Here is a 22,519-nt window from a genome sequence, read left to right as displayed (position 1 = left end):
TCCGGGGGACGTATTTAGGAAGTGTCCCGCATAATTTTTCGCAAAAACTTGGTCTGCGCGACATTAAAAAGTCGAAGCATGCTCTCAGGTCGACCAGAACACAGAGGTCCGCCGGAATTGGTACGAAATAACTATTCTTACGAGACCCCTTTTGCGAAAAATGGCTCTAATCAAGTTCTACAACGATCAAGAAGCAAGGAAGTACACTTGCAAGTAAGTACCAGCACAGCTACGCATCTTTATCACAACCTGTATTGATTTTTAGCTCTCGAATGATCGAAATTCAGATGCAGATGGCAAGTCGTGCCATCGAACTGCTCAACCTCCCTGAAGGTCAACCGTCCTTCATTCTAGACGTCGGGTAAGCACAGAAATCCGTGTAGCCAAACAAAAAAAGAAGAAATCAATGCGGTTTAGCTGTGGATCAGGTCTGAGCGGTGAAGCCCTAACGGAAGAGGGTCACTATTGGGCTGGAATTGACATAAGTGAAAGCATGCTGAGTGGGTCTCTAAACATCAGCCTTCCTCCCTCGTTTGAACGAGTTGCTGGTGTTAGATATTGCTGTTGAACGCGAAGTAGAGGGAGACCTCTTCTTATCGGACATGGGTAATGGGATGTTTTTCAAACCAGGGACATTCGACGGCGTCATCAGGTAGCGTGGAGGTCGATCGCCTTTTGATATCCCCGTGATTGCCTCCCAATAGCGTATCGGCTCTTCAGTGGCTGTGCAATGCCGATAAGAAATCGCACAATCCAGCAAAACGGCTCTATCAATTTTTCAGCACGTTGTTTGCATCGATGGTAGAATTGACTGTTGAGCAGCGCATCTTTTATTGCAGTGACGCATTCTCTTGGAACAGATTCGTGGCGCACGAGCCGTGTTTCAGTTTTACCCTGAAAATCCGGCTCAGGTGCACAATCTGCTCGCACTCACAAACAACTGCATCACCCACCTTTTTTGCTTAGATGGAATTGATAACGGGTCAGGCACTTCGTGCCGGATTTGCTGGTGGAGTTGTTGTCGACTATCCAAATAGTACTAAAGCAAAAAAGTAAAGCCCCAAAGAACTATTTAGAAGCATACAAACGTTTTTTTTTTCTATAGATATTTCCTCTGTCTCTTTTGTGGCGAGGCTGGCGCCATGCCCAAGGTAAATTCACCTTTGTTTTTCTACACGTTTAGCTACATTGAAACAACGCGCAGGGGCTGGGTACCGAAGAAGAAGAAGAAGCGAGAAACACAGTCCAGTACACAGATGCAAGGTGATACGATTACAGTAGAGACGCCACCCTTGGGACCCCAATCAATATATTCACGCTAATGTTCACTGTGAATACTGATGGTTAAGATATGACTCTAAGTGGTTGGGGTTCCACTGTATTTCCTTACTAGTGATTAACCACGTTCTGTGCAGGCGCAGACATACTAGAAAGGGAAAGGAGCGCGTGCCTATGAAAAGTCGACAGTGGATTTTAGAGAAAAAGGAGAGACGTAGGCGACAGGGAAGAGGGTGAGACTGTTCGATACGAGTTCTAGAAAAGAAAAACGCGACGGGGATTTCTTTGCTCAGGGAGACGCGACCCGACACCAAATACACGGGCAGAAAACGAAGACCCATCTTTTGAATCACATGTCGTCTATAGCTACAGTAGAATCAAATACAAGGGATGAAAATGAGAATTAAACTATGAAGTTGTCAGCCAACTCGCTTTACCTGACCTCTACTTTCTCCGTTCTGGCGTCATACTGTCAGCAATAATATTGCCAGACGAGTCCTTGATTCTTATCCTACCCGAGGAATAGCGCGTCTCTTGCCTTCCGTCGTTAAAAACCGTTTTAACCGTCCCATCTGGATATTCGCGTCTCTATCGAGGAACGAGAGAGGTCGACGGGCTTCTATAAAGCGTCATCAATGCGTGTACCTTATACTGGGCGGTATGAATTTCTTTTTGGCCATTTGCAAACTCTATTGTCTTGTCTCCGTTGGCGGCGACTCGCTCAACGGTGCCGTCCGGAAACAGACTTTCAGATGATCCATTAGAGAAAAGGTATTTGACCGTCTGGTCAATGAATATGATTTCTTTTGTGCCGTCTGGGTAATGCTTCTCCACTTGACCACTACAAAAAGATTTGAGTTTGCTGCTGTAAAAACATTTCCTGTATTGTTGCCTTTCAAATTCCAGCACTTCTAAGCCATCCGGATACGTTGTGTGCTTCGTTTTCGTCTCTGCGTAGAAATAGATCTTGGAAAAGAGAGCTAGCGTTTGAGCAAGAGAACAATTGAACGAGAATCTGACTGCATACCACTTTTTGATCAGGAAATATATGACGTACGTCTCCGTTGCTGAACGAGACAATTATGCTCAATCCGTCAGCGCTGATTTCTTTCTTCGTGCCGTCAGAGAACGCGATGGCGCGAGAACCGTCAGGCCTGATTTCTTCCACCTTACGTAGTTATCACCCTCAAAGACGTAGGATGATTTTTGTCTTCCATCTGTACCTTTCCATTTGAATGCTGTATTTTCTTCACTTTGTCAGCAGATAAATTAGTCTTTACAGGCAGAGGCCTTTTCTCTTCGCCGTCGCTTGAAGACACAGAGTCATCGATAAAGTGAACGGCCTTCTTTGGCTGTCTCACGCCGCTTTTCTCAACTCTTAAATAACGCGTAGCTATCTATGATAATTTCTAGCATTTTCCAGGGTATATCAATACTTTTTTATAGACGAAGAGGGTAAGCTGGTTGCCCCTGTCTGGTCAGCCAGCTTTTTACGAGGGCCTTCAGCCATTTTTCTTGCAGGCTGGGCCTCCTTCTTTCTCGCTAGCAATAATAATAAATAATGTAAGACTCTAAAGTCAACAGTAACACGAGTTGCAATTCTCACATTGTATAACCGTATCAGGCGACATCTTCCCAGCTGTCTTCTTTTCCTCGCTGACATCTAAGCTCTACAAACAAGCCAGCTAGTACTTCTCACACGCGGGACACTCCTCTTTGACTACCTGCATCCAATTCTTCAATCTTTGTTCCTCCATTTGTCTGACTTCGTCTTTCAGTTCTCCATTCTCCTTTTCTAATACGCTGATCCTCGCTTTGAATCGTTCACTTGCTGCATTCCAGCGTTTTTCTCGTCTTTCAAGCTCTCTACGTAGGTCATCATTCTAAAAAAACAGTTTGAATGCCAAGTACGTCCAACGAGGGAGAAACTGCTACGAAACAGAAACTAGCGAAAGTACTCTATCTATAATCAAGAAAGGCGAGTCAAAAGCCGAGTGCTAAGTCGTTTTCGTAAGATTTCGTTATTACGTCACGCCTTCGCCTTAGAAGTCTTTTACGAAGTTTTTCCGTGCGTACCGTTCGTTTAATGAACGTTGGGCAGGAGCCCCAATGAATCGAACAAAAATTCGGGGGTGAGGGCCCCAAACTCTAATCGATCGATCGATTGAATTCTGACCTCTTTTCTCAAGGCAGCTATCTCTTCTCGCTCTTGCTTGTCTGGCTTGTTTTGCAAAGCGACCCTGTGTTGCTCAAACACTCGTCTCTCCTTTCTGCATATGAATGGGGTTGCACGAACGTCTCGAAATTGATACCATCAAACCTCAGTTTCTGCATTTCGCTTTCCTTTAACGACTCAAACTCAGCTAATTGTTCCTCCTGCCATTTCTTAAAGTCCATCTTTTCTTTATGAAGATCGGAGAGCGCCTACGTGCGAAAGAGGGAAGATGGTCGATTATCCGGGGAAGGAACACGAAAGACAAAATGAGAGAAAAATTCCACAGTCCCTCTCGTTTTCCTTCAAAATAGCATCCTCTACGCCGCGTAGCCGTAATAAAATTATTTAGTCGCATTTCCCCCGGCATGATTCATGGATCCAACTAACTCTAACCTTTTCTCTCTCCGCCTTCAGCTTAGTCACAGCTGAATTTTCCGCCTTGAACCGTTCAATCTCGCGCTCCAAATCGGCGAGTTTTTCTCGAAGCGCCGCCGCCGATTCGTCGTCCCCTCTTCCGCCAGTCGCAGCCTGCTGCTTCGGCTCCCTTGCTGTAACTTCAGCGGAAGCCGACGCAGCAGTAGCACTCTTCTGAAGAGCGGGAAACAGTTTCGCTACGAGAGCTGACGTCGGCGGGGAAGAAGCCATTTGAAACGACGAAGAAGACTTGGGACCCGAACCAACGAAAGGAAATGCCCCACCCACACTATCTTCATCTTCATCGTCGCTACTGCTGCTGCTGCTGCTGTCTAAAGGCATTCCTCTCGATTGCTCCCCCTGGTTCGAGAGCCGGTACACTTTCCGTTGAGCTGGTCGCGAAGAGAGTGGATTTTCTATAGATGATGCGCGATTGTCAGTGCTCATTTCCTCGTGTGCGTCCTGTTGTTCTTCCTCTTCCTCTTCATCCCACGTCTCCTTGTCATCGAATTCGAGCTCATTCGACTCAACGCAGTCCTCTCTCTCTTCGTCGTCGACGAGAGTAGAGGAGACGCTCGTTGAAAGACTGACGCTCTCTTCGCTGTGAAACGACTCGTTTCTTTTGTCTTTCTCCTCCATCTGTTTCGGCTGACTCGCTCTCGATATCACCGTTCGAACGAGAGAGCATTGCGACGAGAAGGAAGTCTCGTCGACAGCGCGCTCTAGCATTTCGAATTCCTCTAACTCTTCCTCTTCGTGCTGCGCGAGAAAAAAAAACGATGGACTGGATATAGAGCTACACTATCAAATATTCATTTTACCTTTAGTCTTTCCTTGGAGCGAATTTGAAATGAGGAATCGGGTATAATATCGTCTTCGTCTGGTGATTGCCCATCTTCTTCCTCGTCGCTTTCTTCGTCTTTTTTGACGTCGTTTTCAATTGACTGCGCTTGTTTTGGACCCAGAAAACGAGCGAGACCCTGCCCCTTTTTTAGAAACGTCCTAGCGGAAGCTTTCGATGGCGTGGATACGAGCTGCATGCCACCCTGTGAAAATAGAAAAAGATAAAGAAAGAAAGAAAGAAAGAAAGAAAGAAAGAAAGAAATATTCAAATGACCTGTCGTTCCAACTGCATCTGAGCAACGACAAACTGGTCAAACGACTCTTCGTCGTTACGCAAAGCGGGCCTAATAGGCCGTTCATCATCATCATCATCACCACCACCACCACCACGATGACCTTGAGTGCTCTTAGACATTTTCCCTACCAAAGATTCTTCAATATTCTCATCTTCACTGACGCTTTCGTCGTCGGCGGCGTTTTCTTTGTCAGAAAAATTTTCCGATGGTGGCGGCGAAGATTCGACTGATGCTATCGTTTCTTTCTCGTGATCGCCGTCGTCGTTCGTCGGTTCGCTTCGATTTCTCGATCGTTTCTGTCGTTCGAGCTCCGCCTGAACGCGATCCTGCTCCTTTTTTAGTTCCTCTATTTGACGCTGTTGCTGAAGGAGAAGCGATTGCTGTTGACGCTTCTGGATTTCGACGGCTTCTTGGAACTTCTTCAGCCACTCGCTCGACGCGATCGACTTCGACGGACGAGGAGGGCCGTCAGCGAGAGTGTTCGTCAGTTGAAATTGCGCGCCGGCGGCGGCCGCAATCAGTGCGGGCGACCCGAAAGGACTGCGCCTTCTATTCTCGGGAAAAGATCCCACCGAGGCCATGCTTTCAGCTGAGAACGTTTTCGGGAGTCAAGGTGTACCTTTGGAAAGGCAAACGACGGCCTTACCGAGTCGGAAACGACTATTTTTGACAATTGCGCGCGTGAGCCATTTTTTATCCGGGAATGTGCTCTGTTCGGGTAAATACATATATGTACAGTAGGTGGGGCACAGTAGGTAGTGTCCATCTGCCATTTACATACCTTGTTGCGCAAATTCATGAGTTTATAGCTAAAAAACGTTGACACAGCACAGTCTCATCGTCGACCAATCACAACGGTGTGGCCTGAGATCCAGACTAACATGCAGTGTGTAAATAAAAAACAAAATTACATTACTTGAGCAATGTCAAATAAAATGAAAAATGCATTTAATTAAAATATAACGCGCCAACTGGCAATTAGTCACAGTCAAGATGCAACGCAGGCTCTCTAGTCCGCAGAAAGGTTTCCAAAGTGTCTTTGCCTATCGTTAGTTCGAGAAATAAATTACGTGCAAATTGTACAAACTCACGCACCTTCTTGAATAATTCTCTTGTCTTCAGTCCGACGAACGTTTTCCAACAGACATGAAAACAGTCGCAGCACGCACTTGTATTCCAACAGGCCCTAAAAATCAAGAGATGGTTGACAAAACGACCGCCGTGTATGCATCTACCTGATCAGAAACCGTTCCAGCAGCAACTTTCAAAACAGCCACTTGACACTTCCCAAACAATTTAGTAAATCATATATTAGATTTTCTAAATAATTACCATTTCCATTGCGTGAGAAAAAATCAGTCTCTCTGGCACCGCCTAACATCAACAACAAATCAGACAGATGACATATAAACTGGGCAATCTTACGAGTGTCACGCGGCTTCTCTGGCTTGTTACAGTCATTTTCTCACACTGCTGAAAACAGAGCTGCTGCAAATCGTAAACGTCCTTCACAGCTGACAAAAACAAAACAGTGCTACAATAAATCAACACGACCTTATGTCTCACTCGTCTTCGCTACTCTCAATGCCCCCATCTGCTCCCCTCCAAACTCGCGCAGGACCATTCGCAGCGACTCTGAGAGCAGCCGTCCGCACAATAAATACAAAGACAATTTTTCGCTGTTCCTAAAAACCCCTCCCCCAATCAATAGAACGTACGAGACTATTGCTGCAGGCCCACTTTAAGCACGACGATGAAAAACTCTCTACGCTCAGCCTGTCTGCAACTTTCAAGATTTCTTTGCAATAATCAGAGACGCGACGAAGCTGATTCAAAGCCTTTGTATGGGACTCCTGTGAAAACAAAGCAAAAACTCAACAGGCTATGAATATTATGGGAAAGGCGTAGTACATCCATAATCGTTTCGTTCGCCAGTGTAGGAGGCGCAAAGCCGAGCGTGTCGTTTTCCGGCGATAACACCGTCGACGGCGACGTCGACTGCTGTCGTTTGATAAACGGAGGCGAGGAAAATAAGGCAAAGCCAGATTTCAAGGGACGGCTACTAGGCGGCGAACAATAAAGTCCAAAGGGACGGTGCTGGAAGCCTCCGTCGAGTGTCGCGTCAGTGTGACATCGTCGTACTAGCGTCCCATCGTGATCAGAAGAACGACGAACGTACTTTGGCAGCGAAGGCGACGAAGCGAACGCCGCCGGAAGAGCTCGAGAAGACGGAGACACCTGCAAAGTCGGCGACGAAGAACGAGCAAAAGACAAGAGTCGCGTCAGAGCGGTCGACGACGGCGACGGCAGAGAACTGGGATCAGACTTGGGCGAACTTTGTTGCGACGACGATCGACGAGAGCCCGAAAATCGGCGTCTGGATCGGAACGGCGACGAGGACGAGTGTTGGCGCGACGACGGCGACCCGATGGCAACAGGCAAAGACGTCGGTCCGCCGAGAACGAGAGCGTCTTCATCGCCGTCCGCCGTTCGACTCCGAGAGCGTCGCGAACCCGAATAGACCATGAGAAATCCATCGTCTTCTTCGTCTTCTTCGTCTTCCGTATCGTCTCCTTCGACGAGATCGTCGGTGCTCAACGCTCGGCACAGAGACGGCGGTTGGTATGACGACGGGTGAAACAATTCTTCGGAGAGCTTTTCCGACGATGACGACGAGGATTCGGCGTGCGGAGCCGACACGTTGGCATAGTCGTCGTCCAACGGAGACTAAAAGAAAAAAATAAGATTCGTCTTTTTGTCTTGTGGGATATTGTTGAGGAAAAATCGATACTAACGCAGCTTGGTGAACGAAGGCCCTTGACGTAGCTCGTCACTCGACGTTGAATGAGAACGGGTTCAGAGACTAAATGACGTGTGTGATGCCGGAGTTTTTGCAACTCTTGTGGCTACTTACCCGCTGTCTTCCGATCAAATATAAACGAATGGGTGAAGAATTCGTCTGAAAATTCGATTAGAAAACACGCACTCGAGAGACTGTGAATAACTCACCCAAGGGCATTCGAGTCTTAGGATCTCTTCGGAGGAGATGCGTGAGGAGGTCTTTTAGACTGTCAGACACCGTTTTATCCATCCTATTTAAAAAACATAGAAGAAAAATCGCAGAGTGAATGATGTTAGTTATTCACCGAGGTTCCAGATGCCTTTCTGACTCGTAAAACATCTTCAAAGCCTGCGGTGAGGGTGCCTATAATAAACTCCCCATAAGAAAAAAAAATTCTAAATAGAACAATACTGACGGAAAATGGTGCCCTGCCGAAAAGACATTGATACACAATCGTTCCAATACTCCAAAGGTCACACTTGGCGTCGTATTGCTTAGACATCAGTACTTCAGGTGCCTTTAGGGACACTGAATAGCAAATAATTAACAAACGCTTTAATTACTTGCCATATAAAGGGGAGATCCGCACATCGTTGCGGCCATGCTTTCTTCAGCCAAAAATCGCGCAAATCCAAAATCAGCTGCGAGCAAATAATTTTGAAAAACACGCTCTCGTAGATCTGCACATCATACCCAGTTTCAACGTTATGTGTTGGGGATCCGGATTCTTCATCTCCGGTGGATGCGACAAGAGAATATTCTGCGGTTTCAAGTCGCGATGAATGACTCCTAATTCGTGAATCGCTTTCATCGCTCGAGCTATCGACACCCGGATTCGTAGAGCAAACGAAGGTTCAGTCGAAACGAACCTATCTGACGTAGGAACAGACGAATCGTTTCCTCGCTCAGCGTTTTCTTGACTAAAAAAAGGAATGCGAGCAGTGCGCAAAAAAGAACAAGAGGTGAATACCATGTAAATATTCGGCCAAGTCGCCACCATTGCAATACTAGATAAATGATTAAATTTATATATAAGTGTGCATGTTTACAGATGACGTACTTCAAGTACAAGAAAAAGAATGTTTTCCGTTTTCTGATGTACAAAGATCGAGTGAAAAAGGTCTTTGCATGCTAGATGGTGTACCTTGTGATCATAGAGCCTGACGACGTTACTATGGTTGACTCGCTGTGCGAATAACCAGTCTATGACGTCATCATTTTTCACGCTGTGACCTGACTCTCACCTTCAGTATGTCCATCTCCTTCTGAAGAGCAATGCTCGTTCTACTTACGCTCGGATGTTTAATTGTGATCTTCTTTACGGCGACCAAGAAGGACGGATCCTTAGAAAAAATGCGTCACGGGGATCCTCCCTTCGTTCTCGCGCGCTTACGTCTCGCTTTCGACCCTTGTAGACAAGCGCGAAAGCTCCGTGGCCAAGAAGATCCTTGACTTCGTATTGAAAGTCCCCAATGCACTCGGTGTGGGCCATATAGAGTTATTCACTGTTGGCTATGGAGATACAAGTGACGTCACGGCTTTGAGCGTTGATATGAAGTACTTCAGATAAATGATTGGCTTTTTGAAAACCCTAAATTTAGATGCAACGTCGTGTAAAAATCCGGGCACTATTCAATATACGGACACTAAAAGCAAATAATCACCTAAATATAAAACTAAATCTACTATTTGTGTGCCATTTTTTTGGAGTCCAACTTTACTGCAGCTGCTGGACGTCGAATAGCATTACTGTTGACCTTCATTGCAACTCGAAGTTGCGAGAGCCACGGTTTCGATGAAAATGCACTGCCAATGTCGAGACAAAACAGCACGTTTTCGCGACACGTTTTTCCTCTATAATTCTCATAAGCAGCCTTTGTCTTCTCCACCATACGTATCTGAGGCAGCCGATGCATTGACGTTGACTTCCCTAAACAGCAAAAAAGTCACCAACTAACGGACCCAAATTTATCTTCCCCCAACCTCGACTTTGAATAGAAACTTCATTAGGCACAGCTGGAGCAGAAGCAGCTGCAGTTACATTTAGCGGAGGAAGCAGAGGTTCTCGAGTTGAGACTGCGGTTTCCCTGTCAGAAATACCCCGTTCCCTGACAGATGGCCAACTGTGATGAAGCTGAGTGGGCGCGTTAAACATAGAAATTCCGGACTGCTCATTATCGGAATCAGAAAAGTCTCGATAGTCCAATCGCGTCACGTAATTGTCGGACTTCTGCATGCCCTTGTGAAGCCCATCGATAAAAATTGCCGATCCAACCAAGGGCGGACGTATGCGATGCTTAAACCGTCCAGTTTTTATTCCGACAGTACCATCGCCACAGCTCCCTCCGACGTCAGCCTCATAAGCCATTTTCATCTTAATCGACTCCTTCCAGTCTCTAATTTTTGAAAAAACAGAGTGACTGACTGCCGAGAGAAGAGAAACAATTATAAAAAATTCGTTCACTTGACGAGACTCTTACTATCATTTTCGTTTCCCTTTCGCCATCGTTGCTGCTTCAAATAAGCAACGCAATCCAAGTGCCCGCGCAGGGCGGCCAATCGCAACGGAGTCATCCCATTTCCGTCGCGTGCCGCGACGCACGCGTCACTATGACGAACAAACAATCGCAATACGGGTAAGTGCCCGTTGGCGGCCGCTTGGTGAACGGGCGCTGCGTAGAAAAGCCGATTGGCGCGATCGGCGCACCAACGTCGAGCGGGATGCTCGCCGACGGGTCGATCTGGATGCGCTCCCATTTTCAGCATGGCTGCCGCCAAATCGGTGTGGCCGAAATGAGCGGCGGTGAATAAGGCGACGCGTCGCTGATACTCGGCCGTTTCCGGGCTTTCGGCGACGATGTTTTCGACGACTTGCTTCGATTGGCCTTTTCGCGTCGCGTTGAGAAAGGCGTTCCAGCCGTCCCACGTTTCCATGCGTATCGTCGATCCGCGGCTTATGCCGTAATGGCTGAGATCGTGGCAATCGAACAGTTGGGCGTCGTCGAAGAGAAGACGAAAGACGCTGCACGGTACGCCCGTACGCGTCACGACGACGCGCTTGAGCTGGGCGACGCGCGCGCTCGGGTCGAGCGAGTCGAACAGTTGGACCGTTTCGTTGGAGAATGCGCAGAATAGACGCAGCGACGGCGTTTTTTCGTCGGCGACGTGAAAATGAAGAGTCGAGCCCGATGGAACGCCGACGTCGCTTAGGATCCAATCGTCTTGGAGCGGAGTGCTGTTGTAGGAGAGGACGACCGTTTTGCTGTTGCCGCTGCCCTGATCGACGTCGCGGAGGTCGAATTTGTCGCGCAGGAGCGCTTTGAGACAGCCCACCGGCGACGCTTCTTCCGCCTCGATCGTCGATACTTTTCCTTCGTGTACAACAAAAAATTTCATCTCGAACGCGATAGCCACGGAAACTAGCAGTAAACACTGCGATGTGGGCGCCCGGATGTCTAAAATGGCGAGCGAACGACTACGCGTAGGAATTGTCGGCTACGGCGGACTTGGTAGGCCTTTTGGCAAACCGAGTCGAATCAACGACAAGATCGTGCTATGTAGGACGATACCTGACCGAAGAAGTGCTGAAACGCGTGGACGAATTCGAATTAGCATTCGTTTGGAACAGAAGCGAAGCCGCATTCGATGACGCAAGCTGTCAACTGAAAAAAGAGCACATTTTGAGGGATCTGTCGCAGTTTCCCGATAGGTGATCTGCAGAGAACGCACCATTTCGCGTAGGAACACGTAGATAGCTAATCTCTTTGTAAGGCAAGCGGATTTGATAGTCGAAGTTGCTCATCCTTCGATAGTCTCGCAATGGGGAGAGGCATTTTTGAAAGAAGCAGACTTTCTGGTACTGTATAGTGGATTGCGTGGATTGCGTTCACGTGACCCCCTTCGCGCGTCCAGGCTTCGTCTCCTACGGCGATGGCCGATCCGGACACCAATCGGCGACTGCGAGACGCTGCAACGATGCATGGTCTCTATATTCCTAGCGGTGCCATGTGGGGTCTGATGGACATTCGAAAGATGGCCGACAGAGGAACGTTGACGGTACGTGTACGGCCACGCCTACGGCTTCCTTTTCCGTGACACGCCCGAATCACAGGGCTTGAAAATCACGATGAAGAAGCATCCCAAGAGCTTTAAGCTGATAGGAAACCTCGCCGAAAAGAACGCACTAGTCACTGAGAAAGAAACTGTCCTCTATGACGGTATCGTCGCTCGGGGCGGGAAATTCGCGTTTTCTTCATTGGTGTTCCAGGTCCAGTCAGGGATCTCTGCCCTCTCGCTCCTCGCAATGTCAATACAATGGCCGCCGCCGCTATAGCAGCTCACAATCTCGGCTTTGGAGAGGTTTGCGGTAGTCTCGTGGCCAATCCGAGGTGAGCTGGCGCACGCGCGCCTTCGGTAATTAACATGCACGCAGTTTCTTTTTCGCTTCAGTCTCGACTGTCACATCACGCAAATCGACGTTTACGGTCCGCGAGATTCGTCGTCGGGCGAGCAATTTCACGTGCGCACGACGAGAAGCAATCCGGCGCCGATTGGCCGACTGACCGGCTCGGGAACGTACGCATCTCTACTCAGCAGCATGTTAGGTAAAAAACGCGCCGTTTCCTTGTCGTGGTTGCATTGCCCCCACCGTAGCTGCCCGAGGCAAAGGCAAAGGCGTTCATCTCTGCTGAAACCGCTGTACTTGCAACGCCGCCACCGCCGTATATTTACAAAAAAACCAACTATACAAAAATAAAATCTTTTTGCACTACAATTTTGTATGAAAGGCAAAAAGAGGGGGGAACCGACCCTCCTCTTTCTTTACTCACAATTTTCTCTAATTCAGCGCTCCTCGGCACGACGGAGCTCCGCACAAACAACGAATCTTCTCTTCTTCTAACGGAAATTTGTAATCATACGTGATCTCTTCGTAGAGCTTTATATCTCGTTTGGAGTAGATAACAATGCGTTTTTCGCTTCCAACCGTTATTACCTTGGCATAGCAATTGGGCTAGAGAAAAAGATAAGAGAAAAAAAAAGATAATTAGTCTGCCGTTTGCGTATTTTTTTCTCTTGCTCTCTTACTTCACAACTGTGATTTACGAATCGAGCAAAGTTTCCGCGTCGCGTCGCGTCAATGATGTAGCTTGCGTCGATTCGAAACATGTAGCTGCTACCGATGCCCCGTCGCTCGTAGCCTCCCTCGCGTTGATCGGCGACGAGATCACGTACCATTTCGCCCACGTACTCGATCACCATCTCGTCAGCGGTGATCGGTTCCATGGCAAAGAGGCCCCAGCCGTGAATTCGCGACCGGGCGAATTTGATCTTTTTCTTGCGAATCTGAGAGAGAAAAAAGATGTGGTATCATCAGATTGGCTACAGAATTTACTATTAGCTGATTGAAGGATCCTAACGAGATGCTGGCTGTCGCATATTCCGTTGCAAGACGCCGAAATAGCACTCGATTCACCCTCTGCTGCTTAGGCTTCTCTACTACCGTACTATCCTATATGGGAGGAAAAAGATGAAGGGCTTTGTGTTTGCTCTCTATGTATACGTACTTGTTCGGGCGTATGTGATATTTTGAGAGGGTCCTTGCCAAAAGGGCCCACTCTCACGTACTTCGCCTTCTCGGGCATTTTAATCTTATAGTAGCCTTCACAACGAGCAGCGCCGGTCGAGTGAACTCGTTCCCTTTCGGGAGAAGATCGCCCGTGATAGTGGAGATTGTTGACTGAAAGTGACGACGAGGACGGAGGCGATTCAGGTGGATGCGCTGGAACATAGAAAAACCCCATAATAGCATATAGGTATACTGTATTTTCTTGGTTACCTGGATGATATGACCAGTGAAGATTTTCCACCAATGGATCGTCTTCGTCGCGCAGTTTCTGAAACGCTGCCTTCAGCATAAGCCGATCTTCCTCGTCGATTGAGTCCATCATTTTTCGCACGATTGCCTCGTCTTCTGACTCGGTTCGCGGCGAAAATTTGGGTTTTGCTGGCGACGGCGGCGAAGGTTCGGGTTCCGACGCCGCATTGACGAAACTCTCGTCTCGTTGCCGCTCGTTGGTCACATGAACGAAATGATCATCCGATTGCTGTTCAATTGTCTCGTTCAACGTTTCGCTTTTTACGACAGAAATCCGCAGCGGTGGCGGCGGCGGCGGTGGCGGCGGCGACGATGGCAAGGCGCTTTCATCTCGATCCAAATAATCGTTGTTTGTAGTTTCATATTCGTCATCAATGCGAACGCTTTTCACGTGACCAACTCTGACTGCCGCCGCAATTTCGTCGTCCAGAGATTCGTCGTCGTCGTCGTCGTCGTCGTCGTCATCGCTTTCGTCATCACTCGTGTCGCTCCTCCAAATGCTTCTATCGTCGTTTTCGCTTGCCGTCGCTTCGCCGACGTCCGAACCTTCCTCCTCCTCCTCCTCCTCTTCCTCCTCACTCTCTGATGACTCTACAGAAACATTCAAAATATATGACGGTTTTTTTAACTATTACATCCGTACCGTCTTTCTCGGACCACGACCTCGATCTCTTTCGCGACTCCTGCCGCTGTATCGTCGGCCGATTCATGCGAAATTCGGAAAACCGCGGAGGCGGCTGCTGCGGTTGCGTTCGTCGCGACGACGGCAGCTTAGGAACGGGCCCAATTCGACTCAGACGTTGCGACACGTCGACCGATAATCCGCTCAAGAGCAACGCCGTCGAACCGGAATCGACGACGGCAACCGGCTTAACGGCGGACGAAATTGCCACTTCGCGCTTCACCCGTTCTTCGTCTTCTCTCTCTTTCCACCACGAGTCCAAGACCTCCATCACGCAAAGATCCAAACGTCGATAAAGATCACGTTGAACGGCAACCTGAACGTCGGGTTTCGTCTTGTCCATCACCCGATCAACGACGCTGATTGGCCGCGAGGATTCTTTATTGCGACGACGATTCGTCTCGTCGTCGTCGTTCTCCCTGTCGCGTTGATCGTGACGACGATCGTGACGAGGCCAATTATCGTCATAGGATCGATGATGGTCATGGGAACGTCGATCGTAGTCGTCATCGTCGCGTCTGTAGCGATGGTAGTGATAGTCGCGACGGTCTCGACGGTGATAGTAAGACTGCTGCCGTTCGTCGTAATGATGATAATGATGCCGATGACGGTGGTGGTGGTGATAATCATAGTCACTTCGATGATGAGAATAATGATCGCGATAGTCATGACGATTTGCCCCATTGCAATGATAGTCATATGATGATGATGGTACTGGAGGTGGCGGCGGTGGTGGAGGCGGCGGCGGTTGAAGACCCGTCGTCATTCTGCCGTCTTCTGATCCCGACGACACATCCATGTCTTCGGCTTCAACGTTTTCGTTTGAGGGAGGTGGTGGTGGCGGCGGTGGCGGCGGCGGCGGCGGGGGAGGTGGCTGTGGCGGCGGCGGAAGTGGCGGCGGCGGCGGTGTCGTTGCTTTCTGATCATCGGGTGTGCAGACGCCGTTTGTAGCGCTGCTATAGCCGCTGCTTGCCGACATGCCGGCCGCCGCCTCGTCCGTACCGCCGCTCACTTTCGCCTTTTTTTCATTGAATGGAAGCGGCGGCGGTAGCGGCGGCGGAGATAATGCGCCGCTAGCAACCGGTTGCCGAGGAGATGTCGATATGCTTGTGACAGCCAAACCGGAAGAAGACAGACATTTGGGAGACGGTGGTCTGGAAGCTGATTTTTCAGGCATAGGCGGAGAAGATGGAGGTAGAGGTGGAGGTGGAGGAAGAGGAGGGGGTGGTGGTGTGGGCGGCGGCGGCAGCGTCGTTTTAATCTCATCTTCTGGACTAGGTAAGGACGGAGATACCGCTTCAATTTCCGGATTACCAGCGAGCATTTTCGACAGTTTTTGACGATAGGATAGACTGCTCGTTTGACTCGGCAGTTGAGCAATCGAAGACAAATCGGGAGCCGTGTCGTCAACGGACGAACTTCGACGCACCTTTTGCACTGGACTCGGCGGTTTGGGAGCGCGCGCGGGATCAATCGCATATTGAATATGTCGAGAGGCAAGATCACCTACACACAAGGGAGGAGTATTAAGACCCCGCCCCCACCGACCACCGCGAAGGCGGTAAAATTAAAAAGCAAAAGTCGGGGGGGCTTTCCCTCCCGCTTCTTCTCTTACCAGTCGGATCGGCTTGTACGGAGACGGCGCGTCCCATGATCGATCGACCGTCGAACGAATCGATCGCCTCCGACGCCATCGACGCCGTTCTGTATCGAACCGACGCGAGACCGAGATGACGTCCCGTTTCGGGATGTCGATGAACGGTGACGAGTTCGACGACATCGTCGCCGTCCCCATCGCCGCCGCCGCCGCCGCCGCCGCCGCGATGTTTCGCGCAGAAATCGCGTAAAAAGTCCTCGTTCGCGTTATCGTTCAAATTCGCGAAGAGAATCGTTCGCAGGGGTGGCGTTCCGACGTAGTGTTCATCGATCTGGTGGAAGGCGCGCGCGCGATGCGAACGCGTTAGGCGAATAAAAAAAATGCGAAAGGATCTCTACCTTGAATTCGGGGACGGGTAAATCGATCGGTTCGTTGGTCGCGGCGAGCGGTATGACGTAGAGCGAGTTTTTTCGCGGGTCGGTCGGGACGATTGGCGGCTCCTGTACAGGATGGAAGAGAGGCGTGCGTTCTCGCGATCGTGTTTTTCCCTTCTTCTTACCCCTTTTACTTGGCCCTCGAAGCGATAGAGCTTCTGATGTTTCTTGCCGCGTATTTCGGGATCGATGAGAAGCTTGTAATCGCGTCGTTTGACTCCCGGCGGCGGAGGTCCGGGAACTGCACGAGACAGAAAATCGAAAAATGCGTCAATAGAGGGGAAGTTTGCCGACCGTGAGGTCGAGAGCAAGTGGATTTAACTCCTTGAAAGCTTTTGACGGAGTCGTCAGCCATCGTGGAACGCTTCAACAGGCTCAAAACGCTCTCTTGTTGCTTGCAGACATTTCGTTATACGGGGTGCGTGTCTAACGCACACTGGGCAATTATGCACTACAGCAGTACTAATCAGCTCTACCAATCTGCTAATCTCTAATAAAAGTGTCAAAAATGCAATTTTTTTAACAACAAGAACTTTCTGGTTTTGGTATTTGAAATTTGGAGTCAACCGGCGCTTGGGGTGCGACGCCTCTTTTGTCCATATAATTCAAGAATTGATCAGGTATCTCAGCCAGAACAGCTCTGGAAAGTTGCCACGATTTAATAGTTCTACCAGCGCGACCCGACTTGCTTGATACGTAATCGCGAAAAGGAACAAACTGAAGCCGGTTGTGATTAGCTCTCTTCTATCAATTAATTAATTAATTAATTACCTGAACAATGTCTCGGTCGGCTTTTCTGCCGCGCGATTCTACGCGAGCAAAATCACCATCCAGAATTGTCATTTCTACAATAACCGCTCCTTTGGCGTCAGTCACACACTCAATTTGATTCCTACAGTACCTGTAAAATCTGCTTGACCGACTCCAATAATGACGATAGACATGGGTAAATAAGATGCCTTTTAGTTTAGTATAGACAGAGTCAGTCTCCGTCATCATTGACGCGTTATATGCAGTTGTACTTACCTGAACTATTGCTTCTTTTGTTGCATCCATGTCTGAAATTACGCCGTCGGTTAAAATTAGCAACACAAAATAGCTAAAGTCAGCTGAAATATTTGCGCACCTGCGAATGCGACCTACTTACCCTTGATTTACATCCTTTTGCTTTTCAGCAAACCTGTAAAGAGGGCGGTCACTAACTATAATCGAGGACACAGCAACTACAAACCTTGCTACGTGATTGATTATCGGAGCAAAATTGGTAGGACCTTGAGGGTTTTTTATTAGATGCCATTTCAGTTCTGTAGCGGCATACGTACTTACCAAAGAACTGCACTGCATTTACGCACTGATGATAGGCATCGAGTACCCCTTCAATTCCCGTACAGTAGGGATTTGTTGCATGTCCATTCTAGACGTCATAAGCTCGATCTCTGTACTATCGACATACTAAGAATTCATACTAAGAAAAACTCGTCAGACACTTCTGTACTAGGAGGCACTTTGGCTCCGAATCCAAAGGCGGGAAAGAGTTTGTCACTAACACAAAACGACTGACTGCAAGCAGTTGAATTCTGCCCACGCTCACGTGTCATAGTCTTGAATGACTTCTCCCACGGCGGTCAACGCAAGGATATAATCATTGGAATGATAGGGATTGACGTAGTGCAGCGAAGTGGGCTGACAGGGTCGTCCTAACAATGCCAATAACAGGGAAGATAAAGACTGCATTGCGTAGCCTACCATTTGAAGCAGTGAAGTCTATGGCCACAGTGAAATGAATTTGGCATCTGTGGAAGAAAATAATAGCTGTCCACAAGGGACCAACTTGTTTATTTACCCGCCCTTGATAAAATCCAAGAATGTGTATCTCTCACGTATCACGCACTTCAACACGTTAACCTTTCAAGAACAGATAGCAGATTTACGTCTCGAGTAGTCGGTCTCACTGTTCCAGAGTTGACGTAGTTTTTCTTCTTACGTCTCTTATGCTCGTTCACGCACTGTAAGAGCCTTTACTATGAACAAAAAAGCCACTCCCCAGTAGAAGTCATACCGAATATGAATCCCTCTGCTTTGACTTCAATTCAGCAAGAGTAGTAATAAAAGACCCTATGTAGTCATGACTACACCGGCAGAAAATTTAATTATAACAAACAGAGAGTCTACAGAGACGTTTACCCTCCATCACTGTCCCAATCATAGCATTCGATTCGAATCGTTCTGGCACATAAAGGAAGTAATTAGAAGGCATTTATGAAATACAAATAGCATACCTGTGATAGTCTCCATTGCACAATGCTGTGACAGGAATGCTGAACGGCTGCCAGAATGGATTCAATGTATTCTTTATCACCTCTGTTCTATGCACTGGCACAAAGCTAAGCATAGACGTTCACACGTGACATTTTCTTGCATTGGCTCTCGTCGCCTCACTTTCCCCCGTCAAATTTTCTTGTCAGCACAAGAAACGGATCCGATTTTCCGAAAAGATCTTTCTTGTCCAGCTTCGTTGCACTGAAGTGCAACAGGACTAGATCCTGGCGAGAAGAAGAGACAAAAGAAATCTGCATTGCATAATTATTCATTTATTCTTGTTCCACCTTGCTTCCAGAAGTTTCCTCTGCTACCACTATAAGAGCGTTGAGTCAGACAAAGGTCCTTTTCACCTTCTCTTTACATACCAATCAATTTTCCAACTTCTTTTCTTCCCTTGCTGAACACAGAATCTTAATCTTTGGTACATACATATACAAGAGGGTCCCTGAATTACTGTGTCAGAGGTCGAATGAGCGTGCACGAAGGCGCTCCAACAATCTCCCCAAGAGAACATTCAACACTTCCCAAATAATCCTTTCCACGTAAGAGACGTCTATAGCACCGAAACCCTTACGTCTTTCTATCTTTCTACCTGCTTATCAGTCGCAGACGGCGAAGAAGTTGAATCGACGTAACTGAAGTAAATCAAAGGTGAAATTGGCAGAAAAAAATCGAGTTTTTCTCACCAGGCGGTGAACTTCAGGTGCTGACGTTCTTCGAAAATATAATCCATGACGAACGTCGTCACGAAATCCGGATTTCGCGTGTTCTCCATCACTTCGGTACGCCAAACCTGGAGACAGGACTAAACTAACAGCAAAGACTTCCTCCCCTTTCCAGGCTTCGCTTTCTTCTACCTCGCGATAGGAAGCCGTTTCTTCCGTTCGAGAATACACGACGACCACTAGACGAAGGCGACGAAGGCTGGTGCTTACACGCAACAAGGCTCGACTAACTTACTGGTGTCGGCTTTCGAAAAGTGATGGTCGACTGTCCTCGACAAATCCCTACAGGCATGAGAGGAAGTGATAGACGACTGTTATGGGTCTCTACCTGCATGACAGGCGCAATTCCACTTGAGTTGCCGGAGCTGTCGTCATGGGGGCTTCCGCTGGACTGTGCGGAATTTGTCCGGGTATCTGGCCCACGTGAGACTGACGATGGACTCGATTACTGAAGACGATCTGTACGGAGATTTGAGAGAGGAAGACTCGCAGGAAGTCTCCTACGTTGAAGTCGGTTTGCTTTGCAATTGATACGTCTTAACCGTCTGTTCGTTTGTCAGATAAAGGCAGATTTGGACGCTGTGAAATTGGAAGCGGCTAGGCTAAGGAAAGAGGTGCAGATATTGATTTCTTATGAGGGAATCTATCAAAGGGCAATTTTCCAGAACATTGTATTGAAAGAACAGAATGTCGCCTTGAAGAAAAACATCTCGTGCCTGTATAGAACGGCAAAGTTGGAAATTGAGAGAAAAGACAACGAAATCAGACGACTTAACCAAATGTAATTAACTAGATGCACAGGCTTTCTGAAAAAAAACGTGACCTTTATAATGTAGCCTAGAGAAGAGATAATGAAGAAGAAGAGAAAACAGAATCGTACACATAACTTATTTAATTAATGAAAAACCACTATGTTTTTCGTGAGTTTCTGCCTTGTCCACTGCTCTTCAATTTGCTGCAGAAAGTCCGGCCTTACCACTTTGGTTCTTTGCAGCAGAAAATGATCTGCTTCCTTCTCCTTCTGCGGGTCTACATCATCATCAATCCTCAAATAGAGCCCCTCACAAGGACCATCATAAAAACCCGATGGACTATCAAGAAGCTGTAAAACCTGAATAGAGGAACAATCGAAGGAAAGCAAGAGTAAATAGACATGAATCATACGTGCTTTTGATCTCTGATTGGACACTCAGCTATCAATCTCACAGTTGGTATCCCAGACGACTCGAGCCGCCGATTTCTCGCGCGTCGACTCAGGAATCGTCCCGCCTTTCGATCGTAAATATCGAACGCGAGAAAATAGCCGGGCAGTCTCGTGTAGTGAATCGAATGCTTGGCATAGAGCCACTCGCCGAACAGTACGTGTCGTCCGGGTTCGATGACGTCGAAGAGGGCGGCGCTGTGCTCGTCGAGCCACTGGTCGAGAAGCGCAAACTGTTTGTGCGTCTGCGAGTTGACGTAGTGGGCCCGATTCTGCACCATGATCCGATAGTCGCTCGGCGAGATCGATATGCCCAAGTTGGCGCCGTCGACCTTTTCTTCGACCGTCACGACGGTCTGGCGACCGCCTCGTTTCGAATAGAACGCATCCGCTTCGGTTCGATCCATCAGCAGGTCGTCGCGAGAGACGCCGTGACCGCCGGCGTCGAATAGATGGCGCGTTCGCGGAAATTTGAACAGAGCGGGAGTGTCGTCACCTCCTGTAGCCATTCTGACGAACTATATGACGCTTGCATTAGATACGCGCCTCAGCCGGCCATGGCATCAGGTTGTGCAACGATTGCCAATGGTTATAAATAGGTTTTACGAACGAGCGCACTTCACGTGATACTATAAACGAAAACATACGTATCAAGGGAGTTCAAAAATGAAATCAAAACACGTACAAGGTATGATTGTTGAGGGGAGAGGGGAGAGATGTCATCAATTGACTCTATAGCTATAATGCAAAAGGTCTGCTTCCTCCATGGCCTTGCCAAGCCGAACCCACGTCGATCGACTGCCCTGTTTTTGCATCCACGCTATGAGCATTTTGTATGCCTGCTCTTTGAGATCATCGCGCCCAACATACTCAAAATTATCTATTTCGCCATCCTGAAACCCCAAGGTGCGTGCAAGCGACTTCCAATCTTTCCCCATCGCTTTGGCAAGTCGGAGAGACTGCCGCTGCGTCAGTCGACTATTGGGATCTAAACCTAAAAATCATTGAAACCTGCCTGTGTGAATCATAATGACATAGACCCCTACTTGGATTGAGTTTGGTTTGAGAATCAGCAGAAATTGAACTTCCTATTGATGTAAGCTGGCTATGAACCACAGGCAAAACTGGTTCAACTTTTGATCCAAGTTCTGGCAATTTGTGAGCTCCTGGATCCGTTGTCAGTCGTTTGTAAAGTTTTAAAAAGTCCTGGCGATGGAGATAGTCCTCACTGGACGGATTTTCAATAAGTTCAATGGCCGATTTTTTGTCAGTCGGGAACGGCAAGTGAAGGTCGTAAGCTGTTGCTCCTGATATGCTTTGTGGTATCCACGATTGCCGATTTTCTTTCCTGCCATCTTCTATTCTGCCTTCGACAAGAAAAACTGGAATGAAGCTTGCCGATTTGCTGCTGTTTAGGAAGCTGTAGATGACGCGTCCTTCGAAGGAGCCCCCTCTATCGGAAGGCAGTTCGTCGCCTTTCCTCGCTCCCGTCACGCTAGGATAATACGATTCGGTGCAGATAACGAGTACCCACTTGCTCTTCTTTATCTGCGTCTCCGTCCACATAGGCCAGTTTTCAGGGGGGTCGTCTTCGACGAACTGATCCACGATCGCGTTGACGCCGAGCCAGCGTAAAGTTACCGCCAGCGCTTTCACATACTCTCTATGTTTGCTCTTCAACTGCCTCTTCTCTTCATAGTCTTTGACGTTGAGACGGGGACAGTGAGTATAGCTGAGAAAGACGGACTCGTCGGCCTCCGCCATGTTGCCACCACCCCTCACCACGCCCGCGACG

The 22,519-nt window shown here is 48.2% G+C and overlaps 10 protein-coding genes across 15 annotated transcripts; 3 read left to right on the top strand and 7 right to left on the bottom strand.

Moving 5' to 3' along the window:
• The first annotated feature begins 2 nt into the window (after window positions 1–2).
• Window positions 3–1,696, top strand: LOC136187535 (probable 18S rRNA (guanine-N(7))-methyltransferase). Its single transcript, XM_065975155.1, has 12 exons — window positions 3–120; window positions 176–213; window positions 266–361; window positions 418–500; window positions 556–652; window positions 705–801; window positions 861–911; window positions 967–1,052; window positions 1,106–1,151; window positions 1,205–1,263; window positions 1,416–1,511; window positions 1,572–1,696. The coding sequence occupies exons 1-12, from the start codon at window positions 79–81 to the stop codon at window positions 1,624–1,626; spliced, it is 846 nt and encodes a 281-aa protein (XP_065831227.1). The 5' UTR covers window positions 3–78; the 3' UTR covers window positions 1,627–1,696.
• On the bottom strand, window positions 1,596–5,775 carry LOC136187525 (centromere protein J-like). 2 transcript variants are annotated; one of them, XM_065975138.1, is made up of 14 exons: window positions 5,693–5,775; window positions 5,025–5,635; window positions 4,729–4,953; window positions 3,887–4,666; window positions 3,599–3,702; window positions 3,455–3,548; window positions 3,003–3,161; window positions 2,885–2,948; window positions 2,715–2,820; window positions 2,502–2,655; window positions 2,306–2,446; window positions 2,171–2,244; window positions 1,924–2,119; window positions 1,596–1,866 (listed from the first exon to the last, which is right to left on the bottom strand). In XM_065975138.1, exons 1-14 carry the CDS (start codon window positions 5,772–5,774, stop codon window positions 1,723–1,725), a joined length of 2,934 nt encoding a protein of 977 aa, XP_065831210.1. In that variant the 5' UTR covers window position 5,775; the 3' UTR covers window positions 1,596–1,722. The 2 variants fall into 2 exon arrangements, with proteins under 2 accessions (XP_065831210.1, XP_065831211.1); XM_065975139.1 differs by having other exon boundaries at window positions 5,025–5,718.
• Window positions 5,776–5,879: 104 nt separating this feature from the next.
• Window positions 5,880–9,515, bottom strand: LOC136187527 (serine/threonine-protein kinase ULK1-like). Of its 3 annotated transcripts, none has more exons than XM_065975142.1 (21): window positions 9,450–9,515; window positions 9,282–9,400; window positions 9,133–9,231; window positions 8,949–9,074; window positions 8,859–8,895; window positions 8,758–8,808; window positions 8,582–8,707; window positions 8,456–8,529; window positions 8,304–8,405; window positions 8,193–8,251; window positions 8,056–8,138; window positions 7,961–8,005; window positions 7,842–7,909; window positions 6,958–7,773; window positions 6,787–6,899; window positions 6,613–6,731; window positions 6,472–6,560; window positions 6,379–6,420; window positions 6,282–6,329; window positions 6,142–6,232; window positions 5,880–6,089 (listed from the first exon to the last, which is right to left on the bottom strand). In XM_065975142.1, the coding sequence occupies exons 2-21, from the start codon at window positions 9,378–9,380 to the stop codon at window positions 6,025–6,027; spliced, it is 2,352 nt and encodes a 783-aa protein (XP_065831214.1). In that variant the 5' UTR covers window positions 9,381–9,400; window positions 9,450–9,515; the 3' UTR covers window positions 5,880–6,024. The 3 variants fall into 3 exon arrangements, with proteins under 3 accessions (XP_065831214.1, XP_065831216.1, XP_065831213.1); XM_065975144.1 differs by lacking the exon at window positions 9,450–9,515 and having other exon boundaries at window positions 8,949–8,981; window positions 9,033–9,074; window positions 9,282–9,429; XM_065975141.1 differs by lacking the exon at window positions 9,450–9,515 and having other exon boundaries at window positions 9,282–9,430.
• On the bottom strand, window positions 9,450–11,531 carry LOC136187530 (protein ANKUB1-like). The gene is made up of 3 exons (XM_065975147.1): window positions 10,369–11,531; window positions 9,872–10,312; window positions 9,450–9,818 (listed from the first exon to the last, which is right to left on the bottom strand). Exons 1-3 carry the CDS (start codon window positions 11,282–11,284, stop codon window positions 9,574–9,576), a joined length of 1,602 nt encoding a protein of 533 aa, XP_065831219.1. The 5' UTR covers window positions 11,285–11,531; the 3' UTR covers window positions 9,450–9,573.
• Window positions 10,800–12,662, top strand: LOC136187534 (aspartate dehydrogenase domain-containing protein-like). The gene is made up of 8 exons (XM_065975154.1): window positions 10,800–11,397; window positions 11,450–11,597; window positions 11,660–11,744; window positions 11,801–11,944; window positions 12,000–12,105; window positions 12,156–12,276; window positions 12,338–12,492; window positions 12,542–12,662. Exons 1-8 carry the CDS (start codon window positions 11,340–11,342, stop codon window positions 12,577–12,579), a joined length of 855 nt encoding a protein of 284 aa, XP_065831226.1. The 5' UTR covers window positions 10,800–11,339; the 3' UTR covers window positions 12,580–12,662.
• LOC136187524 (histone-lysine N-methyltransferase SETD1A-like) lies at window positions 12,586–16,901 on the bottom strand. Its single transcript, XM_065975137.1, has 10 exons — window positions 16,771–16,901; window positions 16,602–16,717; window positions 16,441–16,542; window positions 16,061–16,373; window positions 14,407–15,951; window positions 13,725–14,354; window positions 13,453–13,667; window positions 13,281–13,397; window positions 12,974–13,231; window positions 12,586–12,899 (listed from the first exon to the last, which is right to left on the bottom strand). The coding sequence occupies exons 1-10, from the start codon at window positions 16,829–16,831 to the stop codon at window positions 12,726–12,728; spliced, it is 3,531 nt and encodes a 1,176-aa protein (XP_065831209.1). The 5' UTR covers window positions 16,832–16,901; the 3' UTR covers window positions 12,586–12,725.
• Window positions 16,902–16,942: 41 nt separating this feature from the next.
• On the bottom strand, window positions 16,943–20,362 carry LOC136187529 (copine-8-like). The gene is made up of 26 exons (XM_065975146.1): window positions 20,300–20,362; window positions 20,028–20,239; window positions 19,852–19,982; window positions 19,759–19,805; window positions 19,656–19,702; window positions 19,485–19,591; window positions 19,391–19,433; window positions 19,253–19,332; window positions 19,164–19,195; window positions 19,083–19,111; window positions 18,916–19,019; window positions 18,756–18,860; window positions 18,661–18,702; window positions 18,536–18,605; window positions 18,429–18,482; window positions 18,320–18,381; window positions 18,223–18,269; window positions 18,068–18,173; window positions 17,943–18,018; window positions 17,803–17,890; window positions 17,708–17,747; window positions 17,624–17,656; window positions 17,503–17,575; window positions 17,378–17,435; window positions 17,248–17,321; window positions 16,943–17,193 (listed from the first exon to the last, which is right to left on the bottom strand). The coding sequence occupies exons 3-26, from the start codon at window positions 19,896–19,898 to the stop codon at window positions 16,996–16,998; spliced, it is 1,662 nt and encodes a 553-aa protein (XP_065831218.1). The 5' UTR covers window positions 19,899–19,982; window positions 20,028–20,239; window positions 20,300–20,362; the 3' UTR covers window positions 16,943–16,995.
• LOC136187539 (protein bicaudal D-like) lies at window positions 19,868–20,447 on the top strand. Its single transcript, XM_065975161.1, has 4 exons — window positions 19,868–20,033; window positions 20,084–20,137; window positions 20,189–20,304; window positions 20,360–20,447. Exons 1-4 carry the CDS (start codon window positions 19,959–19,961, stop codon window positions 20,373–20,375), a joined length of 261 nt encoding a protein of 86 aa, XP_065831233.1. The 5' UTR covers window positions 19,868–19,958; the 3' UTR covers window positions 20,376–20,447.
• LOC136187537 (uncharacterized) lies at window positions 20,286–21,277 on the bottom strand. Of its 2 annotated transcripts, XM_065975160.1 has the most exons (3): window positions 20,688–21,277; window positions 20,411–20,634; window positions 20,286–20,360 (listed from the first exon to the last, which is right to left on the bottom strand). In XM_065975160.1, the coding sequence occupies exons 1-2, from the start codon at window positions 21,231–21,233 to the stop codon at window positions 20,419–20,421; spliced, it is 762 nt and encodes a 253-aa protein (XP_065831232.1). In that variant the 5' UTR covers window positions 21,234–21,277; the 3' UTR covers window positions 20,286–20,360; window positions 20,411–20,418. The 2 variants fall into 2 exon arrangements, with proteins under 2 accessions (XP_065831232.1, XP_065831231.1); XM_065975159.1 differs by having other exon boundaries at window positions 20,286–20,634.
• A 10-nt stretch (window positions 21,278–21,287) lies between these two features.
• Window positions 21,288–22,509, bottom strand: LOC136187533 (uncharacterized). 2 transcript variants are annotated; one of them, XM_065975153.1, is made up of 3 exons: window positions 21,771–22,509; window positions 21,410–21,718; window positions 21,288–21,353 (listed from the first exon to the last, which is right to left on the bottom strand). In XM_065975153.1, exons 1-2 carry the CDS (start codon window positions 22,486–22,488, stop codon window positions 21,447–21,449), a joined length of 990 nt encoding a protein of 329 aa, XP_065831225.1. In that variant the 5' UTR covers window positions 22,489–22,509; the 3' UTR covers window positions 21,288–21,353; window positions 21,410–21,446. The 2 variants fall into 2 exon arrangements, with proteins under 2 accessions (XP_065831225.1, XP_065831224.1); XM_065975152.1 differs by having other exon boundaries at window positions 21,288–21,718.
• Window positions 22,510–22,519: the final 10 nt, after the last annotated feature.

Source organism: Oscarella lobularis, chromosome 5 (assembly GCF_947507565.1).
Source record: "Oscarella lobularis chromosome 5, ooOscLobu1.1, whole genome shotgun sequence".
Classification (NCBI taxonomy): Eukaryota; Metazoa; Porifera; class Homoscleromorpha; order Homosclerophorida; family Oscarellidae; genus Oscarella; species Oscarella lobularis.
This window is presented reverse-complemented; position numbering and strand designations above follow the sequence as displayed.